At 41.3% G+C, this 25,560-nt stretch overlaps 3 protein-coding genes across 5 annotated transcripts in view; 1 reads left to right on the top strand and 2 right to left on the bottom strand.

The window, feature by feature from the left end:
- Nucleotides 1-778: 778 nt before the first annotated feature.
- dbi (diazepam binding inhibitor (GABA receptor modulator, acyl-CoA binding protein)) lies at nt 779-6,634 on the bottom strand. Its single transcript, XM_080753025.1, has 4 exons — nt 6,532-6,634; nt 4,659-4,776; nt 4,223-4,285; nt 779-1,451 (listed from the first exon to the last, which is right to left on the bottom strand). The coding sequence occupies exons 1-4, from the start codon at nt 6,544-6,546 to the stop codon at nt 1,378-1,380; spliced, it is 270 nt and encodes an 89-aa protein (XP_080609151.1). The 5' UTR covers nt 6,547-6,634; the 3' UTR covers nt 779-1,377.
- Nucleotides 6,635-7,602: 968 nt separating this feature from the next.
- cUnh2orf76 (chromosome Un C2orf76 homolog) lies at nt 7,603-15,348 on the top strand. The gene is made up of 5 exons (XM_080753060.1): nt 7,603-7,817; nt 9,111-9,161; nt 9,894-9,931; nt 10,286-10,367; nt 11,668-15,348. The coding sequence occupies exons 1-5, from the start codon at nt 7,688-7,690 to the stop codon at nt 11,751-11,753; spliced, it is 387 nt and encodes a 128-aa protein (XP_080609186.1). The 5' UTR covers nt 7,603-7,687; the 3' UTR covers nt 11,754-15,348.
- Nucleotides 15,349-15,488: 140 nt separating this feature from the next.
- The window catches only part of steap3 (STEAP family member 3, metalloreductase), a 10,492-nt gene continuing 420 nt past the window's right edge, over nt 15,489-25,560 (bottom strand). The window contains exons 1-7 of one of the 3 annotated variants that reach the window (XM_080753059.1): nt 24,914-25,097; nt 21,415-21,770; nt 20,908-21,066; nt 19,461-19,788; nt 18,019-18,218; nt 16,434-16,598; nt 15,489-16,152 (exon numbers count right to left, since the gene is read on the bottom strand). In XM_080753059.1, coding sequence (XP_080609185.1) covers nt 15,859-16,152; nt 16,434-16,598; nt 18,019-18,218; nt 19,461-19,788; nt 20,908-21,066; nt 21,415-21,750 — 1,482 coding nt within the window. In that variant the 5' untranslated portion in view covers nt 21,751-21,770; nt 24,914-25,097 and the 3' untranslated portion in view covers nt 15,489-15,858. Of the gene's footprint in view, nt 16,153-16,433; nt 16,599-18,018; nt 18,219-19,460; nt 19,789-20,907; nt 21,067-21,414; nt 24,732-24,913; nt 25,098-25,560 lie in introns of those variants that run through there. The other 2 variants (XM_080753057.1, XM_080753058.1) reach the window with 2 other exon arrangements.

A 25,560-nucleotide genomic window follows, 5' to 3' on the forward strand; every position in this document is an offset into this window, starting at 1 on the left:
CACCCATCCGGAAACTGTTTTGTGCCAGGGACACCCATTCAACATTTGTGTTTTAAAAAAGTTTATAAATTATGTTTTATCATCATCATTATGATTATTAGTGTGGTTGCCCAACACACTGTAGTCCAGGGGAAACTTTATTTTCACCACTAGATACACTTTTTTGTGAATCAGATGCCACAAATTGATGGAAATCAGATGCAACTGGAAATTGAAGGAAAAACAGGAGGAGTGGTGCTAGCTTGTGTATTGGTTGAGCTTCACATGACAGTTAACTTGCTGCAGAATATAGTCACGGCAACCACACTTGGAATTTTCAATTGCATCTTTCTAGTTATTATTATTGTAATTATTTTATTTTTTTGAAGCAGGCATTGTGAGCTGCTATATTTGCTGGGGGGGGAGGGGGGGGACGACGACAATCCATAGAAAAGTACAAATAACAAATATTAACAAAAAGACATATTACCTGGGCATTTCAAAAATGACTACCCAAATAAAAACAAATATTAACTGTTGTCTTATTAGATAGCTAGACATTTATTGATCCCAGGAAGGAAATGTCACCAACATTACAATTTACAAGCCATTTCGTGACCTATAGAGCAAAATACATTTGACCATCCTGAATATACAAGCCTACACATTATACATTTCCCATGCACTGCCAATCATTTGCTAGCGCACAGTTATAATTTGACCAAATTATCAACCGCCAACAAGAAAAACTTGAAATACAAAAGGAACGTTCAAGAAACACAAAAGCCCACAGCATGAAAAGTTTTGTTAACAAGGCTGACTTTATATGTCATATTACAGGATTTCTTCAAAATGTACAACCAGTTGAAAACACGATACAGTATGATGTTTGAGGCACAGTTATAATTTGACCAAATTATCAACCGCCAACAAGAAAAACTTGAAATACAAAAGGAACGTTCAAGAAACACAAAAGCCCACAGCATGAAAAGTTTTGTTAACAAGGCTGACTTTATATGTCATATTACAGGATTTCTTCAAAATGTACAACCAGTTGAAAACACGATACAGTATGATGTTTGAGGCTGCATTTCAGTGGTGGAGGACGGTATCTGGCTGTCCACAGTTTGCTTTTTGTCCCTTAAAATCTCCATGGGACACTGACAGTCCTACTAGGCATTCACATGTACTGTAGAAAAGGGCACACTCCAATGTATTTAAGGCATTCACAGTGGTGGTCACTACCAGCATGTCCTACACAGCCAGTGTCTGGCCCAGGCAGGTCATGACTATGCACAGTAAAATCCTAAGTGCTAATTTAACACAGAACATGTACCTTACCGGTCGGTAAGGGTCCATTTTGTTAAATGAACACTCAGGATGTTACAATGTAGAACTTTAAATTCCATATTTTCCCTTCAGCTCTTCCACCAGTGCGATGTACTCAAGCATGGCGTCTTCTTGGCTCTTTCCTTTGAAAAGAATAATAAAATAAAAGAGAAAGGGCATTAAAGAAAGATACTGTTTATGAATAATGATACTTTATAGAGTTAAAAAAGGAAATATACAGTTGCTGTTCACGTCATGTGGGAGGCAACATGAGGAAAAACATTCCCTTGGATACGTCTTACAAGAGACCTTTATTTAACCAGGCAGGGCAAGATTAAGAACACATTATTTACAACTACAGGTTCAATCCACAATACTTGATACATTATTTAATCAAACAGAAACTAGAAGCAGCTGAGCTCACTCAGTGGAGTGGGCAGAGTCTATGGTCTGGACCCAGGATATACAAAAAGTACTTAATTCCTAGTTGGTAATTTTGATATGAACGGTATTTACTAAGTGGACAATGGTAACTATTATGCTAACTTACACATGAAACTAATGTGGCCTTACAGAATAACCAAGAGACGGAATGTTAGGAACTACAGTGGCTCTGCAGGGGGGTTTAGCAATGAGGGATGTTATCAATTATTTCACACAATCATTCTCTACCAAACTTTTGACTAATTTGTGGTTCCACAGCAGCTGTTGTCTAATTAGCCAACCATGGGGGTCCGACATTGGCAAATTATGACATAATATAATTATATCCATAATTTGGCATTCACTTAGGGCTTGGCTTGAAATGAACTTTATTGCTTGGTAGCACTGGTGCTCCCAACTTCAAAACGTTGGAGGCACCAACAAAAATGTAGCTGCCACCATATGTGAATATATTTTGTTATTGATTTTTAAAATGACAATATAACAGTACAGTTTACAAGTAACATAATAACAATGCATTGCCTTGGCAACCAAAGGTTCCTGAGGTTCCCTTGATGTTGGCCATTTTTATAATCTTTGGTATGGCTCGGCCGGAGATTGAACCCCAAACTCCCAATCTCAAGGCGGACACTAACCAAAAGGCAACTGAACTGGCAGAGAAGGCAAGGACTTCCCTAATGTATTGTTGCCAATCGTGTACTTACAGTATATGCCTGGATTATGGTATTATTGTATGTCATTGTCAGATGACAGATATAACATTCAGAAACATGGCCAGCGCTGTTTGTTGTGAGTAGGGGGAGCCGAGATCAGCTACAGACAGACAACGGCGCTTAGGTTGGTTAATTTGGCTTATTACCCGGCTTGTTTGAATGCTTGATTCTGATTGGTCAATCGCTGAAATCAGAGGTCTGACATTCCTTGATAACAGACCGCTCCACTCTATAACAGACCGCTGCCTAATCAAAGGCTCAGAACACCTGCTGCAGTCAGGCTGCACTGCGTGAATCTTGTGCTGTATCCAACATGTCACACAGCGACATTTAGAACTAAACGTTGCTCTCAAGTATGTTTTGCGGGACGCCTAGTTATCAGGCTGTCGGTATTGTTATTCCTGGACAACGACCGCGGAGCCAGCCGTTATCCCTTACTTCTTAGCTCGCTTGCAATATGCAATATTCTGTGGCCCTGATTAAAGATTGTGTTTACTGGCTCTGTCCCACTTCTATCCACCTCTTCACTGAGACAGACATTGAACGCCGCACTGAACGACATTTCCGCTATGTCAAGGCACATACTGAGTGCAATTATTAGTTCATGTGCAAAGAAAAGGAAGTTCGATTGAAGACCATAACAATTATTTGCACCCTGACGTGCTTATATATATTATATATATTTTTTATAATTTTTATCCCACAGGATTTTTTTTTTCCCAAAATGGGATTTTGTAACCCATTTTTCACCCAGTGCCAATTGCCTAACGGCCTAACCTGTAATCCTGGTTTCTGCTCTCCCTCTGCCACGCCTGGGGAGCCCCGGCTGGCCAGGGGGAGGTGGTATAGAAACCAGGACTACTGCATGTTTTTGTGAGGTTATCTACCCTAGGAGACACGGGGAGAACATGCAAACTCCACACAGAAAGGCCCTTTTGCCAAACCCACCCAGGGTGTGGGCGCTGATGACGCGGAAGAGGAAACACGCCCCCAGCGCCCACAGTGTCCCCCGGCGGAAATCGAACCCAGGACCTTCTAGCTGTGAGTCGACAGTGCTAACAACTGCGCCTACGTGCCCCCAATTATATTTTGAGGTCGCATAGATAATATTTCAGGTGTAAAAGCAATTTTGAGCCCTGTCACTGCAATCACAAGACAGCCAACCTCACTGTTGACTCTAAATAAACGTCTGGCTATAGGATCAGGGATCAGGGCAGTAGAGCACAATAGCAGCAGTCACACTGGAACTATCCCCGCTGTTAAAAGCCATACGTTGAGCCACAGTCAGGGGCGTCACAAGGGGGGGTGGAAGAATTATTTTATACTATTGAAAAATAGCAGATATACAAGCGGTGCCGCGCTGCAAGCTTGTAGATCTGCTATTTTTGAAAAGTCGTGAAAATGTCTGCAAATCTTTGAATATAATGTATTTTTCAAGCAAACATTTGTAACTCAAATTTTGCTTCTGGGGGGGTCCCTGGAACTAAATATTTTGAGATGAGAGTCCGTGGCCAAATACATATAATTTTGGGGGTCCTTCACAAAGACATAGGTTTTTCGACAAAAAAAAACCTTAGAAGGATTTGAAATATTCAAAGACTTGCACAAATTTTTCACGATTTTTCAATAGTTGAAGCACAAAATAATGCGTAATGAAGAACATTCATGGGGGGCCCACAGTGAATCCTTGTACCCAGGGCCCAGAATTTGGTGCGACGCCCCTGGCCACAGTGACCTCTGTAGGGACACACACATACCTTTCTGCTTCTCCCATGCGTCCCACTTGGCCTTCCCAGTGAAATCCAGCATCCCAGGACGAGCTTCAGAGATGAAACAGACGATTTAGTCAATAAAGTACTGGATGCTTGATGCTGTTGTTATTGTCAAGATCATTTAAGAAGCCTATGGCTGAAACATACTACTACAGGTGGAAATCATTAGGCTTTGTTAAGACTATTATGGCAACTAGTCTCCTGAAGACATCAGATGGCAGAGAAGCAGAAGTCTGGTTAGCTCATATACTATTTAATCACAATGTCCCCGGTATGATTCCCACTGACCAGTATCATATCAAGTTAGATGCATGCAACCATGCAGTAACAATTTCACTCATGGAAATCTGAGTGTATGTGTGTGTGTGTGTGTGTGTGTGTGTGTGTGTGTGTGGGGGGGGGGGGGGGGGGGAGACAGTACCAGTGTTGACGTCTCCCACAGTGCCTTGTTTGAACAGGGAATAGACCCTCAGCATCTCCGCATCTGCTGGCTTAGATTTCAGCTGCTTCACCTCGTCGGCTGCTGCGTCGAATTTTGTCTTCAGAGGAGTTGATAACAATAAGATTACGATTACGTCAGGATTATGTCATAAACCAACAACGAGGCAACTACAGTATAGCAGTCTAAACATGAATTGATGACACAACTGCAAACAACAGAGTTCAAAGGAAGGTTTGCACTTTGCACATAGATTTTTGATAGTCGAGGAAAATGATAAGTGGTTCCAAAACTGAACTTTGTTCTGGGTGTGGCTACTACACTAATCTGGCCGGTGCCTGACTAGCTATGGCCTAGAAACCTCTCATTCTTTGTGGGAGTGTGTGTGTGTGTGTGTGTGTGTGTGTGTGTGTGTGTGTGTGTGTGTGTGTGTGTGTGTGTGTGTGTGTGGGGGGGGGGGGGGGGGGGGGTTCTTCAGTCTTGTACTAGTGGAATATAATATATATGAAAAGGAGCAGATGGTCTGCCAATACGTGCCACAATGAGCCTGATTCAGCTGAACCCCTTTTCAGAGCAAAACCTTACTGGTGGTGCTGAACTGGGCCAACTGGGCCAGAGGGGAAAGGACTTGAATACAATCAATTAATGCTGCCTGAAAATAGTATAGAGCGGGATAAAGTCAGGATTGCAATGCCATTTTAAGCCTAAAATGATATTACAGATATTATCACGCTTTTTATTTTTTTATTTGTATTACTGTGTTAGTAGTACTAGTTGGTCTAAAAGTTGGAACTATTGTGAGGCACTTTGGAGTGTAATTACAGTGTAATTACTGAGTGTAATTAAAGTGTATTTTACTGGGACATGTCAAGTGTATAACCAGAAGTATAACTAGTACTAACTGAAATATCACATGCTATAGCTACTTAACAATTTAGTCCTGGGGGAGGAGCCTTTTATTATATTTAATGAAATGAAAGAAATGATAAGACCCAGGCCAGAATGTTGCAATGTGTGTTAGGAAATTGCAACAATCCCATGCAACAGCAACCCCTAATCTGCTGGCTCCACAAAAGAAATGCAATCTCTTGTCTATTGAAGAGGGGCAGAGACCAAGTTGCACAAATACCTTCGTTTATTATTGATTGATTATTGATTAATGTAATACTTTATTATAAGTTCGTATAGGAAAAGCACAGCACAGGACGTTACAGTTCAGATGCAAGGTCTATTAATAGGATTTAAACCCAAGAAAGCACAATGGTCCTTTTGTAGTGTAAATCCATAGAAAACTGGGAACATGTATGCGGCTCAGCGGTAGTATATTATGTTGGGAAAGTAATGGAGGCTGAAAATCCATTCAGTCATTCATTATGCACGCCACATTGGATGTGTTCGTTTGTGTTCAAGTGTATTCCCATATAGGCACATGTGTGCATACATTCCAGAGTCACGTTATGGTGCAATGTCGATTACTCAAAGAAAAAAGACCCACCACACCCTAAAATAAAATACCTTATGATTATCAGATGCGCAGCATCTATACATTGTTTTAACCCAGAATAAGATAGATCATCAAGTCCACGATCAAATACAACTGCGCGATGTGCACTGATCTTTAGGCTTCTGTAGTTGTCCGGGAAACAATGCACACTGTCGCCTAGTTGGCTAGTTCACCAGAGGACAAACCGGGCCTGTCATAGCGTATCACCCTGCGAGTGGAGTGGAGCCGAAATAGCGGTTTGCTGGCAGTGGTGGTAAATGCATTATAGCTGTGTTGCTATTAAGCGATTCCCACACCCATGTCTGAATATAATATGATGTAATAATGTAATGTTACAGGTTCAATACATACCTTAGTGTCAGCCATGATAACGGATTCTTAAGCGACTTCGTCCACTGTTCAAAAGACACTACAGACCACTGAAAGGGAAATTCAGCGCAGCAGCACCCCAGAGATACGCCCCCTAATCGTCCTCTCATTGGTCCATTCCTAGGATTGACATCATGTTAGACCAGTCATTGGCTGACGTGATATCTGCAGCCAATCGGAACGGCAGAATCCGGAACGTTATAGGTCACTACCGCAATTGGGGTAAGGGGTCACTCGCAGTCATACAGTCAGTGACATGATGATGATGATGATGATGATGTGTCTGAATCAGACAGTCTGATGATGATCTGATGATCTTTTGATCAGTGACAGTGTGGGTTTACATCCATAGTGTGGGACCTCCATCCATATGGGGATTGTCTTGGGGACATCTTCAGGCCAGGGTGTTCCAGGGAGAATAAATACTTTAAAGGAGTAGTTCACCACCAAAATAACTTTTCTTCCCAATGGCAAATGGCATGGCGTGAGAAATCAATGCGGGGTGGGGACCCCCCATTGATTTCTCACGCCATGCCATTTTGTTTTTGTCGCATTCCTAATCCTAGGACAATAATTTGATTACAATGAATTTACCCCCAGATGGGGACCCAAATCAAAATGTTGTCTTAGGAATGCTACAAAAAAATATAATAATAATATAATAATAATACAAAGGAAAAAAATATATATTTTTTAAGTATTATTGAACTCAAGTCTCCATGGCGTGAGAGAGAAATCAATAGAAAAAAAGTCATTTTGGGGGTGAACTACTCCTTTAACCATAAATCAAATTACATTTTCTATCAATTATTTGCAAGTATGAATCAATGGAACTATAAGTACTTGAATGTGTTATGCGTCATAATCTTATAATCTCATAATCTTATAATATAAAACCATATTATGGTCATAATGCAATAATCGATGTGCTCGACCATCGACACATTTGGTCTGAAAAAAGAAACAACAACAAAAAAACAAAAAACGGTGCGATTGTTTGCTCATGTCTGATCAAACCCCGGAAGTGTTAGTTAACAGTTCCACATATGACAATGAAGTTTCTAATCAGTGGTGTTTGAACTCACCAGGGTTGCATTAGTTTGGTTTCATATTTGCAGTGTTTAGAGTGGGTTTTGTCATGGCTGGTGAGGTTATAGTGACTGTGCGCCTTGTCCGGTCCTTCGAGCACAGGAACTTCAAACCAGTTGTGTTCCGTGATGTGAATCTAGACCAGAGGGTGGAGGAGTTTATCCAGCTGGTGAAGCATGGTGAGTACAGTGTTTCACAAACATTTCAGGCCGCGAACCCCCAAAATAATCATATTTTAACTGGGGACCCCCTACCTTGACCTGACGACGAGCACTAAGAGTTGAGGCATTACATTTACACGGTTCTTTTGTGAAAATAGCAGATCTACATGCTCACTATTTTCACAATTTCTGACACTAATATTTGACTATTGGGCCAATGTTTAATTTGTCATTTTAGAGGTATTAAAAAGTCCTTAAATTGTCACTTTAGAAATGTTGGTTTGTTTACTGTTGAGTGAAAAAACTAAATAATTTGGGGACCCCCTGGGGGTCCCGACTTACAGGATGAGAACCAGTGGACTACAGAACCTGTGGTGGGAAAATAACTCAAATGTTTTACTTGAGTAAAAGTATCAATACTTAAATGTAGAAATACTCTCTTACAAGTATTAGTCCGGATTTCACAAAAAGTATACAAAAGTATTGGCATCAAAATGTACTTAGTAGTACCAAAAGTAAAAGTATAATGAAGAATGTCCCATTTCAAGTTTTCAAATGCATACAAATCTTTTGAAAATAGCAGATCTACAAGCTCGCATTGTGAGCTTGTAGATCTGCAAAGTAACTAGTAACTAAAATTCTCAAATAAATGTAGTGGAGTAAAAAGTACAATATTTGGGTCCCAGACGTAGTGGAGATTGTGGAGTAGAAGTAAAAGTAAGACATTGGAAATCCTCAAGTTAAGTACAAATACCACAAAATTGTACTTATAGAACATAGTAAATGTACTTAGTTACTTTACACCACTGAAGGTGAGTACGCAACAGTTTATTGTAGCCTTGCCTAAAAGCACAGCTCCACAACAAGCATTGGTGACACTGGACACAGTATTAGTGCTGTAGTGCACTGGTTCAAAGTTTGGGAAATGGGAACCTCTGTACAAACAAATATTGTACTATCCACTACATTTCTAGGAAGGGACTCTTGTTGGGAACCAAAATATATTGTGAATTATAAGGCATCACTACTAGCTCACTTACTTACTCACTTTCTTTTTCTTTTTTCTTTCTTGTATTACTTTGTTGTGCGTAAATGTTCTACATTTCCATATGCATTGACTACATCTCAGAGCAAATATTCTACTTTTAAAATAACAGTATTTTCTTCAGAGATAAAGTGGATAAATGTTCTCCAATACAGTTATATGACAGCATTACTAGTCGATGTGCTACCCAGCAGCACATCAGAATATTTCACTTGAGTACCACTAGGTTGTAGCAAATCGTGAATAATTGACTTGCATTCTTCCAGATATTTCTACAAGAGCAGGACTTCCACCGCCTTTCAAGACATTTGGTTACGGTATGTTTTTATTGCCTGAAATGTTGAAGCCATTTTATAATGTTTTTCGCAGTCCGAAGTCCAGTGGTGTGTTTAGATTCAAGCAGCGGCTCTATAAGACACCAGTATGTTCCTCCTGGAGGTTCACAGCAAAACCAGATTTTCTTTTTAGTACATTGTTTCTTATTGCGTGGCTATTTGATTTCTCCTAGAGATGTCCCTTTAGATGTCTGTATTAAGTCAGATCTAAACACAACAACAGACCTCTCAGCTCAGGGGGTCCTTGGCCAGAATTGAATGTTCAAAGTATATTTCACTAGTGGGGCAGCAGTGGATCAGAGGTAGAGTGGCTGCTTCGATCCCGGGCTCCCCCAGGGTTGGTGTCGAAATGTCCTTGAGCAAGATGCTGAACCCCTAATTGCTCCCGATTAGCAGGTTGGTGCCTTGCATCATGGTTTCTCCTCCATTGGTGTATGAATGTGTGTGTGAATGTATAGCACAATCTCTGTAAAGCGCCTTGGATAAAGGCGCTATATAAATGCACTGTTTACCATTTGTATTTCATTTAAGGGTCTAAACAGAAAATGAGTCATAGAGCTAAATTCTAACAAGCGATGTTGTTGCTACAGTAAAACATCAGTGATGCGGTAGCGTTAGTTAGCTGCAGAGAACTTATTTCTTGAAACAGATGTATTGTCTCCCCCTCACCTTTAATGATTTAGTTGTTGGTCCGATTTTTTTCTTCCTTTTCAGACACTATGAAGATTATCCACCAAGCACATGGAGCCAAGGTATAATACACTAATACTGATCAGGGATACAGGAACACGTGTGTCTTTGAAGGCAACAGTAAAAATTAAAATGCTTATATTGTAAAGATTATCTTAATGGAATGGAATAGAATAGAGGACTGCAGTGTAGTTATCAGTCTCAATAAACATTCATACATTTTATGTTAGTAAAATTATTAATCTTTTTGACTGCAGTTAAAAAAAATGTTTATATGAAATGATGCCCCAGTTGAAGGCCATGCTGTTTTCTAGCTAATTACAGTATGAACAAGCCAGCTGAGATGATGCCCTTGAAAACAGAACTGCACTGTAACATTCGGGTGGAACTACTGTATGTTTCTGTTCTGTGTGCAGACGAACGAGCTAGTGATGAGCATGGAAGATGATGACCAGCTTATTCTGCAAGATGGTCTGACCCTCAGAACTGCTGGTGTTGGTACGAGCTCACCTCATTTAAATGCACACAACTGCTACAAATATGAAGATGGCTCTGGTTGATGCAACCAATCTTAATATTGGATACAGAGGGCAAAAGCATCCAAACTGTAAAGCGCTCGGTACAGCCCCCTCAGTTTGGTCCACATGCAAACTACCCATATCAAGGTCAAGGTAAACTTTATTTGTCCACAAGGGAAATTTGTCTTGAGCTTTCACCCCTGCTACAGCCACACACAAAACATCATTAACAAAATACATAATAGAAATACAAACACACAACATTACACAAGTGCACAGTAATTAATCAATACTCTCAGTCAGTGCTGTTTCATAGCCTCGTTCAACAATTTAGTGGACACGGGTACAAATGCTTTTTTAAACCTGATGTACTTCCACTTAGGTTCACTGTACCTTCTCCCAGAAGGAAGAAGTACAAACCTTCCATGTAGCACATGGTTAGCATCGCCGACTATTTTCTGAGCCTGCCTTTGTGCCACCTGCTCATAAATAAACTGCAGAGAGGGAAGTCGTCTTATAATTACCCCTATAATCTTCCCTGCAGTCTGAACCAATCTCAACAATTTGGACCTCAGTTGCACTGAGAGATTACCGAACCAAAATGTAATGCCAAATCTAACCAGGCTCTCCAAGACCGCCCGGTAGAACACAAACATAAACCTTTGTTCTACACTGTGAACCCTCAGGCGGTGTAGGAAATGTAGTCTTTGCCACATGAGTATTCCAAGTTAGTGAATTGTCAATAGAAATGCCCAGGTATTTATATGAAGAAACCTGCAAGATGGCCGAGTATTATAGACCTGGGACCCTATTCATAACTATACATTTCAAGCCGGGAACCGCTTTTAGGGTTGTTGTTGCTATGTACAGTATATAACAACAGACCTTTTTTGTAAATGTTTGTGTGCAACTAAAGCCTACTTTCCCCTATAGTTTATGGGCCCATAGAGCCACGGTCTGCACCTCACCAACAAGTGTGCTTTCTTCTACTTCCAAATTTAGGAAAGGAAAATGGTACAATTGAAACATGAATTTACTTTAACTTAAGGTATCATCTATAGAATAAAATTCTGTCACATTTATATTTCAACAGCCTATTTTATATTTGCCGAAAATGTATACTATTTGTATAGCACAAAACAGTGCTTTCAAATTAATACAATGTGCTTTGACTTATATTGGAAACACAAAGAGTTTACCTTGCAGTTTAACACTATCATTGAGGCTGAGATTTCTGCCTAATTTTAACTGCACTGTTTTTGTGTTTGGTTTTGTTACAGCAAAGGAAACTGAGCTAGCCTTCTTCAGGAAAGAAGATTATGGACTTTATAAAGCAAATCCCCAAAAGAATTGGATGACACATTAGAAGGTTCTCAAAGGACACAGGGAAAACATCAAGCATGCCAGTCATTGAAAAAACAAAATAAGTGTCCTCATTTTCACATAGTTTATTTTATTTGTTCATTTGTTTAACATAACATCTTTATTTTGCGATTAATTGATTTATTCTGTGATTGTTGCTGTTGATTTGAAAAATAAATAGTGCTTACATTAAACATAATTGACTTTTTCTTAACATAAGGAATTTGTTACTTCACACACAAAATACTCTTTATTGTGCAAGTGCTGTATGATCACTCATTCAACCAGGTTGTGGATGAATTACATTTATTTATTCAAGATTGAAAGACGGGTGCATCAAGACAGAGGACATGGGTAAATAAAGCTCTGTTTAAACTACAGTAAATCGCACAATGGTGTCACCTGGCTAAAACGAACAGATGTTGTCTGCATGCGACACAATCGTGTGACGAGTATAAATTGAGCTTTACTCTGTTTTAGAGACACGGCTAGTGTGTGTGATTGATGCCTCCAACCGGCGGAAGCCACTAGTGTTCTACAAAGGAAAATTCTAATATTGGTCCTGACTTCATGATCACTGCAAAAAGAACTTGAGATCTAGATGTAAAACACCTGCACAGTGAAATAAACACTGGCCTTTTCTGTGTGCAGTCTAGTTGCTGTGGCTGTAAGAAAAATAAAGAGGAATGGTAATGTTGTAGATAGACCCATACTGTTTCACATTGTTATGTTATGAGACTCACTGCTAACTTCAAATGCAAATACGGTATATCCAAAGTATAGCATTGAATGAAAATCAAGGCACTGTGCGCATACTACATATTACTGTAAATGACTAAAATATCAAAGTGTATATACATTTAACTACTGTAAATGTTTTTTTCTTCCTTTTTTACATATTGCACTTTAACAAGTCCACTCAAGAAGACCTTTACCATATATTACCTTATTATATTACATTTCTGTGTCCATTTGCAGGTTTTTCTTTTGTACCACTTTCAAAGTGGTGTCCCTATTGTATGCATGTCATAGGCATTTTCACATAGGCAATAACATTTTCAGAAAATGTCAAACTTGGTTATTCATCCTCCAATGAGTTATATAGGGCTTATGGGGTGCTGTGTTTACCTCCAGCAGTGATTAGGTTCCACTCTTTAACTTTTTCAATGCCAGCCCATTTCAGTGTTTTTTTACGACCACAAGAAAACGCTGTTTACACACCTATCCGTTCTGTCCATTCTTTTCAGTACCCTGGGTGACGCTAAATTCCACCATAGTTCGACTCATACAACCATTCTAACAAAATGAGCAAATACCTACTTTTGCGTCGGGCGCTCCACGCACACGCTCCGTGCATGTGCTCTTACGGGTGAGGAGGAAAGTGTGTTTCTATTTATAATGCATTCTAACCAGAATCATAACAAGGCAGACCCAGAATGGATCGTGCACTTCCGCTCCGACTTGCGGGTGAGGAGGAAAGTGTGTTTCTATTTATAATGCATTCTAACCAGAATCATAACAAGGCAGACCCAGAATGGATCGTGCACTTCCGCGTTTTTGTTCAGTCACATGATCTGCCACTGGAGGGAGGCAAGTGTTTCGTATGAAACCCTTGTTTGTTAAATCGGCCAAAATAATGTATTTTGAGTTGTTTTATAACAAAAATAGCCTATTCTCGTCAACCTACGTCTGTGGCCTAGTTGCCTAATTAATAATTCTCGTCAATCTACCTCTGTGGCTTTTAAAGAGTTAACATTCATATTAAATTGTTCTAACTTGAAACACTGCTCAGTAGCATAAGGCAAGACAAATGTACAAGCAGAGTCAGAGACAGCATGCTGTAAGGAATAAACCTTGTGTCATAAAAAAAATTGAACCTCGGTTCTAGTTCTACTTTTTTTTTTCTAGAGTTATGAAATCTGTGTTCTAGATCTATACATTGTGTTCTAGATCTATACTTTCTATGTGCTTTGGTTCTATGTTTTTACGAATTCTGAATGTATGAATGATTTTATCTGGAGGGCCAAATTGTCATGTGACGCTTGACCAATCCTCAACGCTTCAAAAATGTTAAACACTTTCAACCAGGCGTCTCAGATTTGGGCAAACATTTTCAAAAAATCTCCCCAAATTATTTTTAATAATCAATTATTAAAAACAAAACTAGGTCTTAAGTGGTAAAAAAATTAAAGAAAGAAGGAGCCTAAAAATGGGAACACTCGGACGCAGTATTATCGCCACAGCAGGAGGTAGTTGTTAGATACAGCACTGTTTCTTGAAACATTACAACGGTATGTACAGGAAATGATTTACCCTGATTTAACTTCCTGGTAACACTTGACAGTGGCCATAACCTAGTGCATTGACTTGTAAATGTATTTGTGTAGAAGTAGCAGTATTGTACAACAATACTGTTCACCTACTTAATGAAAACTATTTACTGTGTTGTTACACATTTGTACTTCCAATAATTGCAATTTTCCACTGGTTAATACACTAGTTTAAACCATTTGAAAGGTGTTGGAAACTTTGTTCAACTGAATCTTATTTACTTAAAGGACAACTTTGTTTTTTTACAACAAGGGTTCATATTTTAGATTGTAATTAGAGAAAAGAAAAAGTGAGTGTTAAAATGTTTTCATTTGCTTCGTTCTATTGTTTTGTCGTGTTTACCGTGCTAAAATCTGGGGCATGTGTACGCATGGGGTCATGCGTACAAGTGGCTAAATATGTCTTTTTAGACACAATAAGCCAGCAGTTTCTTTGTTGCTATTTACAGTAACACTTCTAGCCTCCATCCAACCATGAAAGGTTGCGTTGTATCTTGGTAATGGGCTTATTCTGTGTAAAATGACATATTTAGCCACGTGTACGCATGCCCCCAACCACTGAAATAAGAATCTCTAAAACAATAGAAAGAAGTAAATTAAATAATTTTAACACTCATCTTTTATATTCTTTAATTATAATCTAAAATATGAACCCTTGTTGTAAAAACTAAAGTTGTCCTTTAAGTACACCCAATAGCACCAGCTACTGCATGAGGATGATTCAAATATTGTTTAGTACAACAATTATCTACTTGAATTTCAGATATCTTCCTGTGCTAGATGTAGGTTTTCTGGCACGTATTTGTTTACACACCATCCATTTGTTTTAGTAAGCTACACAGCCCTCAAAAGGGCAAAATATTTAACATTCATAGGGACAATCCCTGCCACGTCTTTATGATGGGATCAAGACAGTAGAGTGGCCTGTCATGCTTGGAAAATGGTTTAGGGTTATGATAATCATACCAATATGAATGTTGTCACCTTGTATAAATTAAATACCCTCCACTACCATTTAGAAATGAGGCCTACATGCCCACTCCTCACACAATCATGACAGGCCTCTACTTGACAATTACGGTACAATTTAGGCATTTAGCAGACGCAAGCAGAGCAAGAGCGGATGGCAGGAACCCTAGTTAACAGTGTTGTCAAGGTTGCTAGGATACCAGCTGACATCAAACTTAGCCTACCCCAATCTGGCAAGCCATCGTCAAAGAAAGGGGAATGCTCACTCGGTCTGTCCCTCTTCCTTTGAGTGGCTACAGACTCTGTGTCGAGAGAATGAGCCTACCCTAACCTACCGCCAGGGGTGTCGCACCAAATTCTGGGCCCTGGGTACAAGGATTCACTTCAATTATTTTGTGCTTTAACTATTGAAAAATCTTGAAAATGTGTGCCTTTGAATATTTATTTTTCTTTTTTTGGGGGGAAAAAAATATGTTTCTACTTCAGTGGTGCTCAAACCTTTTCATGTGAAGGACCCCCAAAATGATATGTATTTAGCCACGGACCCCCATCTCAAAATAATTTGTTCCAGGGACCCCCCAGAAGCTAAATTTGAAGATTCGCACACATTTTCATGACTTTTTCAAAAATAGCAGATCTACAAGCTCGCAGCGCGGCACTGAGCTTGTAGATCTGCTATTTCTCAATAGCTAAAGTATATAAAATAATTAAGGCCCCTCCACCTTGGGCCCTAGTAACCCAGTCCCACCTTTCCCCCCCTTGTGACGCCCCTGCATACCATCTTCAGTCTTCATCCTCATTGGCAGCTCCTCACACATCACTGAAGTTCTGAGGCGGATTCCCATTGGCTGTCTCTGTCTGGCAGGTCTTCGGTGGGCGGTGCCGCGAGCTCTCCCAGCCCCTGCGGATCTTGGCCAGTCTGAGCGCCAGGCAGGGCAGCACCAGGAGGAGCCGACCCACCAGAACCACGCAGGGCACGATGAGCGCCAGGAGATAGGCGGGTGGTAAGTAGTAAGCGTAGGACCAGGGGAAAAAGGCAAAGTCCCAGCCGAAGAAGAGAGTGTGCATGATGGAGAATGTCAAGGCTACGTATCCCAGGCCTGACTGGTGAGACAGAAAGAAGGGGAAAGTTTATATGCAAAGACTGTTTGTTAGCACGTCATTTGTCGTGTGGCATAATACAGTAAACTCTTCGGTTAATTCACTAAGTCACTGAGTGTATAAAGATTTTGCAACAGCAACAGCTAGAAATGTTAGAAACCTTGGCTTCCCATGTGTTAAATAGGTAACTTGCACGCTACTTGCACTGTATATACAGTATATTGTTTCATAGAGTTGTGCATCTATGAACATTGCTGTAATGAATGCAACTGTAACATACTTACCTGGACAAAAGTAAACTCCCTCCAATTGAGGGCATTTCCCACTGAGGGTAGAGAGGTGACGGCAAGCAAAGTGAGAACTCCAAATCCCAGAATGCCACAGGACAGGTAGAGGTCTGACCTCCAGACCTGCTTCTCCTCCCAGGAGTTCTCAACACCAGCTTTCACCTGAAAGTGAAAGGAAAGAGTTGACAAGCAAAACAACAAAGAAATTTAAATATTAGAGCAGATTCTCAAAGTATGAAGTCATGAGCAGAAATCTGTTATTCATAACAAAACATGACGTACAGTATATGGAAGCAGGAGAATTAAAATGCCCTTAGGATTTAAGTCCTAATGGCACCCAGGGCAATGTAATATAAGAGAGAAAGGTATCTGCAATAAAGCAGACAGCCCGCAACACTCCAAGTTAGATGAAGGCTTTTAGGTGCACAGCTCAAAATAGCATATGAGAAAGAAGTAGTCGCCAGACGCCAGCACTCAAGGAATCTCCTTTTTACATGATTTTATTCACCTCAATGATACAACGCTGAAGAAGACCGAAGGGTCGAAACGCGTCCGTTGACTCTGTCCATTGAGGTAAATAAAATCATGTAGAAAGGAGATTCCTTGAGTGCTGGCGACTACTTCTTTCTCATACAATATAATATAATGCATCAAAAGTTAAACGGGTCCTGTGAAAAGTACATTGGTACACACAGTCATTTCTACCAGTGTAAGAAACATTGTAAATTGGAAGACTAATCATAATTAATAAAATGTATAATAATTGATGTAATCAAACCGAATTCATCAAAAGTAATACGTAAATCTTTCCTACTAATGATCCATGTCTAATATGCATCACAAATTCCACCATCAATCAAAAAGGGTATGAATCTGTATGCATTTCACTTTGCTATGTTCTGATTCATGAATAATGCAGTATGGGAAAGAAAAGAAGTAAAGTAGAAAGAGCTCCCAGAAGTTACAGCCGCCCAGCATGGTGCAGAGGATATTAGAGAGACGAGAACACATCACAAACATCTAATGAGCAAAGTCACACTTTAGTCACACTTTACTCTCTGCATTTGTTTGTGCATCAACTTGTGAAAAACTCATGGTGTGAAAGCAATCGACAGAGGTCCCAAACACATAATGCTGGGCAAGCACTGTAACGAACATGGAGATACAAATCCCTGCCACCTGACAGCACTGAAAATGAATGTTAACATGTGTCTTCATTTGATACACGTATTCATCATTACATGGAACTATGTCATGGTGGTTATAGCCGATCTACATGCTCACAACGCCTCGCAACGCGAGGCGTTGTGAGCATGTAGATCTGCTATTTTCACAATTTCTGCCTCTAATATTTGACAATTTGGCCAATGTTTCAGAGGTATTAACAAAATCAATAACCAAAGACAATGCACAGCTAATTTTTCCAGGACCTTCCAGGACCCTTGATCAATTCCAAAACTTTTCCAGTACTGGAAAAATATTTTTCTAATTTCAAAATATTTCCAGGAATTTCATGACCGTGGGAACCCTGTAATTAGCATGCTCATTCAATCCCTTAACGCAATGTCGCGCACTCTCCCACCTGTCGGTAGGCTGCATTGAGCAGTCTGTATCCAGCAGCTCTCCGTAGCGTCAGACACATACTGTAGACGGCATGGAGGCCAGCACACAGGAAGCTCAGCAAGCCTAGCTGCTTACGGCCACACATCCACAAGTCTAGCCAGTTAGGGAACCGCTTATACTTGGTTCCCCTTCCCAGCTGGACAATGGCAGCCAATAGACCTGTAGAAGAAAGAAATAATACTTGTATTACTTACAGGGTTCCCACACATCTTTACCAATTAATTTCCCAAACTTTTCCAAAACCTTTCCAGAATATTTAACCCGATTTACAGGACTATATAACAATAATTCAGCTCAATAACGAGTCGCTTACTCCTATGTGCAATGGCCAAATACAGGCAGTGTATGCCAGTGGTTCTCAACCTTTTCAGGCCGTGACCCCCGAAATAATCATATTTGAACTGGGGACCCCGGCACCCTGACAAGCACTAAGAGTAGAGGAATTTCTTTTAACATAGTTTTATTGTGAAAATAGCCGATCTACATGCTCACAACGCCTCGCAAGCATGTAGATCGGCTATTTTCACAATTTCTGCCTCTGATATTTGACAATTTGGCCAATGTTGAATTTGTCGTTTCAGAGGTATTAACAAAATCAATAACCAAAGACAATGCAAAGCTATTTTTTCCAGGACCTTCCAGGACCCATGATCAATTCCAAAACTTTTCCAGTACTGGAAAAATATCTTTCTAATTACAAAATATTTCCAGGAATTTCATGACCGTGGGAACCCTGTACTTATTACAGCATAACTTACAATGGGTGAGCAGATAGGTGCATTATGCAGTGTGAACACATCCATTTGGGAATTAAAGTGTCAACTTGTTAAAAGTGAAGATTGTCGGTTTTGGTGGATTTGGCGACACCTGCTGTGACTGGTGGTCTCATCAATTTTGCTTTCATAATCATCATCAGCGCCTAGTCATGGTGAGTGAGTTATGAATTGATACAGCACCAAACAAACCACTACGGTTAACTGAGAAGCGCATAGTGTTATTCGTTCAGTTTTATTTAGATGTTAACAGTATATTTATCAATAAGACGATTAATTCAAAAAAGCATCCCAGATAGCAGATATACAAGCTCACAGGGCGGCACCGAGTGCAGCGCTATGAGCTTATAGATCTGCTATTTTTTGAAAAATCATGAAAATGTGTGCAAATCTTTGAAGATACATATTTTTTAAGCAAACATTTGTAACTCAAATCTTTGCTGGTCCCTGATACATAATATTTGAAATGGGGTCGTGGCCATAAATATAATTATGGGGGGTCCTTGATTTTAAAAAGTTTGAGAACCACTGATATAGAAACATAGGTTTTTCAGAAAACAATTATGATTTAGAAGACATTTGTAGAATGGGACTCTTAAACCCCTGGGCTTAAGAATGGTCTTAGTACCTGGCAGATACACAAGTGCCAGTGTCACCAGGGCGACCGAGGGCAGAGCCTCGTTCACCGTCTCCAGCGGAAGCTTGTAGAAGTTGTTCTGGCCGTGGGCGAGGTACGGCATCAGCACGCCCTTCAGGAAGTTGTAGCCGTAGAAGAAGAGGAAGAGGAGGAAGGTGGCGAGGATGGGGCCTCCCCAGGAGGGGAAGAGCTGGAGGGGAGCTTCCTCGATGCCCTTGGACGCTGCCAGGCCGCCCAGGTCCACGGGGCTGAAGCCCATGCGGCGGGCCAGCTGGAGGACCGCGGCTTTGGAGTCAGAACAGTCGCCACAGATCAAGACCTGGAGAGGCACACAGACGCATCTCGTCGTTATCTCTTGAATTATACAAAAAAATGAAGATAAGCAAAGAGAATTCAACTCTGCTGTGATGCCAAGTAGTTCCAGACTGCCCTACAAAGGCAGAGTGCAGTAACTACATACAGGAATTTCACTGAAAATGGGTTTAAAAGTGTTACAGCTGATCAGCCAAATGAGATAAAGGCATTTAAGTGATATTACACTGATTGTATATCTTTTCTTGAGCTAATTGCTCATCCCCCAATATCATGAAGGCTAATTTGACCTTTGGGCGACACAAATAAGTCGGTGTGTCTGAAAACGTAGTTACTGCACTCTGCCTTTGTAGGGCAGTAGTTAGATAAACTAATAAGATAAAAATTAGATAAAAATTACCTTTAATGCAGGTGGTCTGGAATGATTAACATATACTATATTGGCTCAGTATACTTGACATTAGTGCATTAATTTTCCAGAGCCTACCGTGGTTTGGTTTATTCTTGAGGAAGCTACTGCTTTCAACACATTTACTCCATTATTCAGGTATGTTCGGTAATATGTATATGACTTTGGAAACAATGTCAATAAAGTGAGAAAATGGTCTAATATGGCTGAAGCTGTGAATAGATAATGACATATACTGATGTGGTACACCAATAATAGCAGATCTACAAGTTTCAATGCATCACAACTAAAGTCCAGGTGTTGGGAGCTTGTAGATCGCCATTTGTGATGCACGACACGGTGCACAGCCATGTTCAACCCATTAAAACTGGGAAAGCATGCGTGTCATTAATTTTAGATTTCTGCGTTGGCTATTCAAAAATAGCAGATGCAAAAGCTCACAGCGCCTCAATCGTGCCATGCTTACGATATTATCGCGATAATCAAAATCCATTGTCCTGGGGCGGAACATTTGCTAAAAAATAGCAGATCTGCTATTTTTTGGCAAAGACATTTGATAGAGAGATATGCAGCTCGGCAAATAAAAGGTAAATTGATCCCAGTGCATGACGGGAGGACGATATCACGATAAATTAAATCTCCAATACGATATGATTTTTATTATGATGATATTTTTATCACAATAAACGATAATATCGCTTATCGTCCCATCCTCACCTGCCTGCTCCCATCGTTGGCGCCGGTCTGCAGGGCCCAGGCCGAGATGACGTTGAAGCCCTTCACCACTCTGCTCCGAGGGAACAGCTCGGCCAGCCTCTCTGCGTTGGACGGCCCCGCGCCGTTCAGGCTGACCGCATTGCTCACGTCCACCAGCACCTTCCCCCAGTGGCGCAAAATGTAGATGTTTTACTTAGGTAAAAGTATCAATACTGCAATTCAGTAAAAATAATAGCCCCCTTAACTTAAGTCACATCTGCCCATGAAAGATTGTGGTGCATCTTGGGAATGGGCTTATTGTGTCTAAAAAAGATACATTTAGCCACCTACACGCATGCCCCCAACCACTGAAATCAAAGTAATTAAAATGGCTAAAACGATAGAAAGGAGTACATGAAAACAGTTTAACACTCATCTTTTCTTTTCTCTAATTACAATCTAAAATATGAACCCTTGTTGTGAAAAAACAAAGTTGGCCTGTAAGTTAATGTGCTTCACACCACTGACCTTCCCGGCCAGCACGTCCCTCAACCCCGCCAGGCTGTGGTAGTGCTCCGGGTAGAGCGCGGTGAACACCAGCCGGTCTGCCGCGGCCACGGCCTCGCCCTGCGACCGCAGCTCCACCCCGTCGGGGAACAGCCCCGCAGCGATGCGGCTCGGGTCGCGGCTCCCCACCGCCACCCTGAAGCCGGAGGCCAGCAGCCGGATGGCCAAGGAGCGAGAGTAGTCCCCAGAGCCCAGGATGCCGATCACGGGGCCTCCCGGGCCACCCAGTGGGGGCTCAGAGACGTCAGAGTCGGAGGCTGCCAGCAGGGGAGTCTTCATGTTACCCTCCTGAGACATGGCTCTCCTGTGGCGTGGCGCTACAAGTGGAGAAGTGTCCTCGTTAGGGCGTCCTTTTTGTCATTATGAACATTGGAACATACAGTATAAAGCAAAAGGACCTTTTATGCTGCGTTCGAACCTGGATAGTTTGAGCAGATAACATACAGAGTGAATGCAAAAACGAGACACCGCACGACCGGGTGCGGCACAAATGACGCGAACGGTCGCTCTCTGTATCTTCTCCCCAGTTGAAAAAATCCAAGTGAAGAGACCTTAGCTTCCCCCCGGCTCCACCCATCGCGTCCTGACAGCCAAACGGCGTTGATGTTGTCCAGAGACACGGAAAGGTTTTGGGTGTTTGGTTTTGGGACTCCCTTTTTTCCAGGTGTTTCGCCTTGATTCTGACGTGCATATATATTATTTCCAACGCTGACCAGCGCGACCAAAGAGAAGCAATAGACGCGACTAGAAAAGAAGAAATAGCTTCAGGTTTGAAAGCAGCATTAGGCATCGTAAACAAAAAAATCACACCTGTGTGAACTGAGCGGTGGTCGTGGAGGCTACGCAACAGCACTACTGTGTGTGTGTGTGTGTGTGTGTGTGTGTGTGTGTGTGTGTGTGTGTGTGTGTGTGTGTGTGTGTGTGTGTGTGTGTGTGAGAGAGAGAGAGAAGGTGAGTGGTTCAAACCCTGCCTAAGCCGACGTCAGCAAGGGGGAGAAGACGACAGCCAGCCCCATGGCTTCCCCTAAGTAACAAGAAATCTTGTGAAATAAAATGTTGTCAACCAATCATCAAGGATGATGATACACGAAAGAAGAAGAGAGAGAGAGAGAGAGGGAGTGTGTGTGTAGTAGAGGTCTTCGGACCTGCCCAAGATCCGAAATTACCCGCGATCCGACCCGCCCCGAGCCGGGTAACGGGGCCATTTCCGAGCATTTACCGGCCGGGGCCAGGGCTGTCTGCCCCCGGTTCCTGTTACCCGAGTGGAGCCGAGTCAGGCCGAGATTGAATGAAAGAGAACGCAACAACTGCACCAAATAGATAACGCCACACGATGGCACTAAGATGCAGCATGTAATCTGATGCATTGGTTGTGTGTGAGAAGTTTAGAACTCACTCACAGTCACAACAACACTGTATCAGTTGGATTGTTATTATTATCAAAGATTGTTGATATTAACGTTACGTTTTGGTTAATGGTTTACAATGGAGTTGTCATTGCGTGTTGTCATGCTCTGCAGAGCAAAATGGACACTCAAAGCAGAAAGATATAATGAACAACACATGCGACAGAAAACGATAGCATTAGCATTGGCTAGCCAAAGAAGAAGGAATAAAAACATGGATTTATTTGTATTTACAAACTGTCCGCATTGACTTACTGGTCTGGGAAAAGATCATTTTTTGACGAGAGGCACAGCCGCTGACAGCAACAGCAGCAGCTGCAACCATGGCTTGGCGACGTCGTTAGGTAAGAAAGATGTCTCATACAACTCTATAATAACGTTGGCATTCTTTCATTTCGGGGCCACAGGTTCGGGTCTCGGATCTCTCGTTCTGCTCGGGTATCGGATCTAATTTTTCTAATAACAGACGGGGCCGTTCGGATCGGATCCATCATGTCTCGGGGCTGCTCGGGTAACGGTTCTCAAATTCCAAATGATAGACGGGGCCATATGGGTCCGGGTCCATTTCCCCTGGGTCCTTTTGGGTTCGTGTAGTTCAAATTGGACCCGTGAAGACCTCTAGTGTGTAGGCCTATTGCAGTTGATGCTCAGGCTAGACTCAGCAGCACCCTCTCTGGCCACCTGTGGTATTCAGGCTACATACACACATACATACATACACGGATACACACACGTCCATGCTGGAGCGGTCTACCACCGCTCAAAAATGTGCACGTCTGAAGAGTCTGAAGAGATGAGTCTATGACTATAAACTATGACTGTGGCGTGGACTTAAAATCATTGTTTTAATGATGGCCTTCCTGCCCTGGCACTTGGCCTTTGTGCCCTCAAAAATTTGACAACACCAAAGGCCAATTGGCCTTGCCCCTAAACTGACGAAATTCCAGGCCTGGATGGGACGATAAGCAATATTATCGTTTATCGTGATAAAAAACACGATAATCATATTGTGGAAATTTAATTTATCGTGATATCGTCCTCTGTCATGCGCTAGGATCAATTCACCTTTTATTTGCCTAGCTGCATATCTGGTACCATTAGCCCATCCCCTTGATTCCTAGCCTGGCTTCAGTGGCCTGTACATATAGTGTTTTTATAACTGCGATGATTTTTGAATGTCTTTTTTTTGCTTGCTATTTGTTACTGTATGTCCATGAATTGAATACCAAGGACTTCCGACGTAAACAAGACCGTAAAAGGACTTATTTGGGATGCGCCTACTTTACTACATTGTTTTATTGTATTGACTGACCATTTTTGTCTAATAAAATATTCAATCAATCAATCAAACCCTCTATTGGTAAAACGTACTTATAATATACGTACTTGATACAGTCTTCTTTTCACTCTCTATCAAATGTCTTTGCCAAAAAATAGCTGATCGCGTTGTGAGCTTGTAGATCTGCTATTTTTTGGAAAATGTTCTGCCCCAGAATAATGGATTTTGATTATCGCGATAATATCGTAAATCACAATTTATTTTGTCACAATCATCGTGATAAAGACATTTTTATATTGTCCCATCCCTAGACTGGACTCCTGTGAAATATTGTACCATCAATTAACAATTATAACAGCAGGAGGTGAATAACAGTTTCAACCTGGGCATTGTGATAGGAAAAAAAGAAAAGAAAATTCTATGTGATCACAAATGGCAAAATGAACAAAGCTCAATTTTTCTGAATAAAGTGATGGCTGATGATGATAGTGTGTGAATTTAAAAACCATTGTGGTGACACTTTTTGTGTTGTTTTCTTTATCACTTTACCACACATCTGGCAGGTCATTTGCATTTTTGAGCATCTGATCAAATGGCTGTTCTCTCCTTTTAGTGTTATTGACAATAACATTAGCTCTGGTCCATCGCTTTCACCTCCCGCATTGCTCCCGGTGAAGCTCTGACAGACCCGTCGGGAAACGCATGGACTCGAGATTGTCGGCCCCGCCGAGCGCTCAATACTAGTGAAAATAAACAAAACCGTTTCACTACTCACCAAACCAAAGGTCGTTTTGCGCTGTTGAAAGTCTATTCTCCGCGGTGGTGAACCCCTCAGCACCCCACCTACTCTGTAAAATACATTATTTTTGTCATGAAATAAAGTGCATCCAACTCGACCGCCGCTTATTTCCGGGTTGTGAACCATTGTATCTGTGGTGGCCGCTAGGTGGCTCGAGGTGGGTGCGTTTTTTTTCTTGACAAAAATAATGTATTTTACAGAGTAGGTGGGGTGCTGAGGGGTTCACCACCGCGGAGAATAGACTTTCAACAGCGCAAAACGACCTTTGGTTTGGTGAGTAGTGAAACGGTTTTGTTTATTTTCACTAGTATTGAGCGCTCGGCGGGGCCGACAATCTCGAGTCCATGCGTTTCCCGAAGGGTCTGTCAGAGCTTCACCGAGAGCAATGCGGGAGGTGAAAGCGATGGACCAGAGCTACAATAACATAGTGCACTGGTGTCAAAGAGCACATGTAGGCTATCCAAAGAGTTCAGCGAGTTTATTAGTGACAGTCCTAGAGTCCTATGTCTACTTTTACAGCTGCTAATATAAATTGACTAGTGGCTAAATAAGAAATACTACTTGTTGCTCTAATTTCCTACTGGACCATTGTATGGTGGTGAGGCATCAGCCTCTAGATTCAG

Source organism: Nannobrachium achirus (assembly GCF_963921795.1).
Source record: "Nannobrachium achirus genome assembly, chromosome: 22".
Taxonomy (NCBI): Eukaryota; Metazoa; Chordata; class Actinopteri; order Myctophiformes; family Myctophidae; genus Nannobrachium; species Nannobrachium achirus.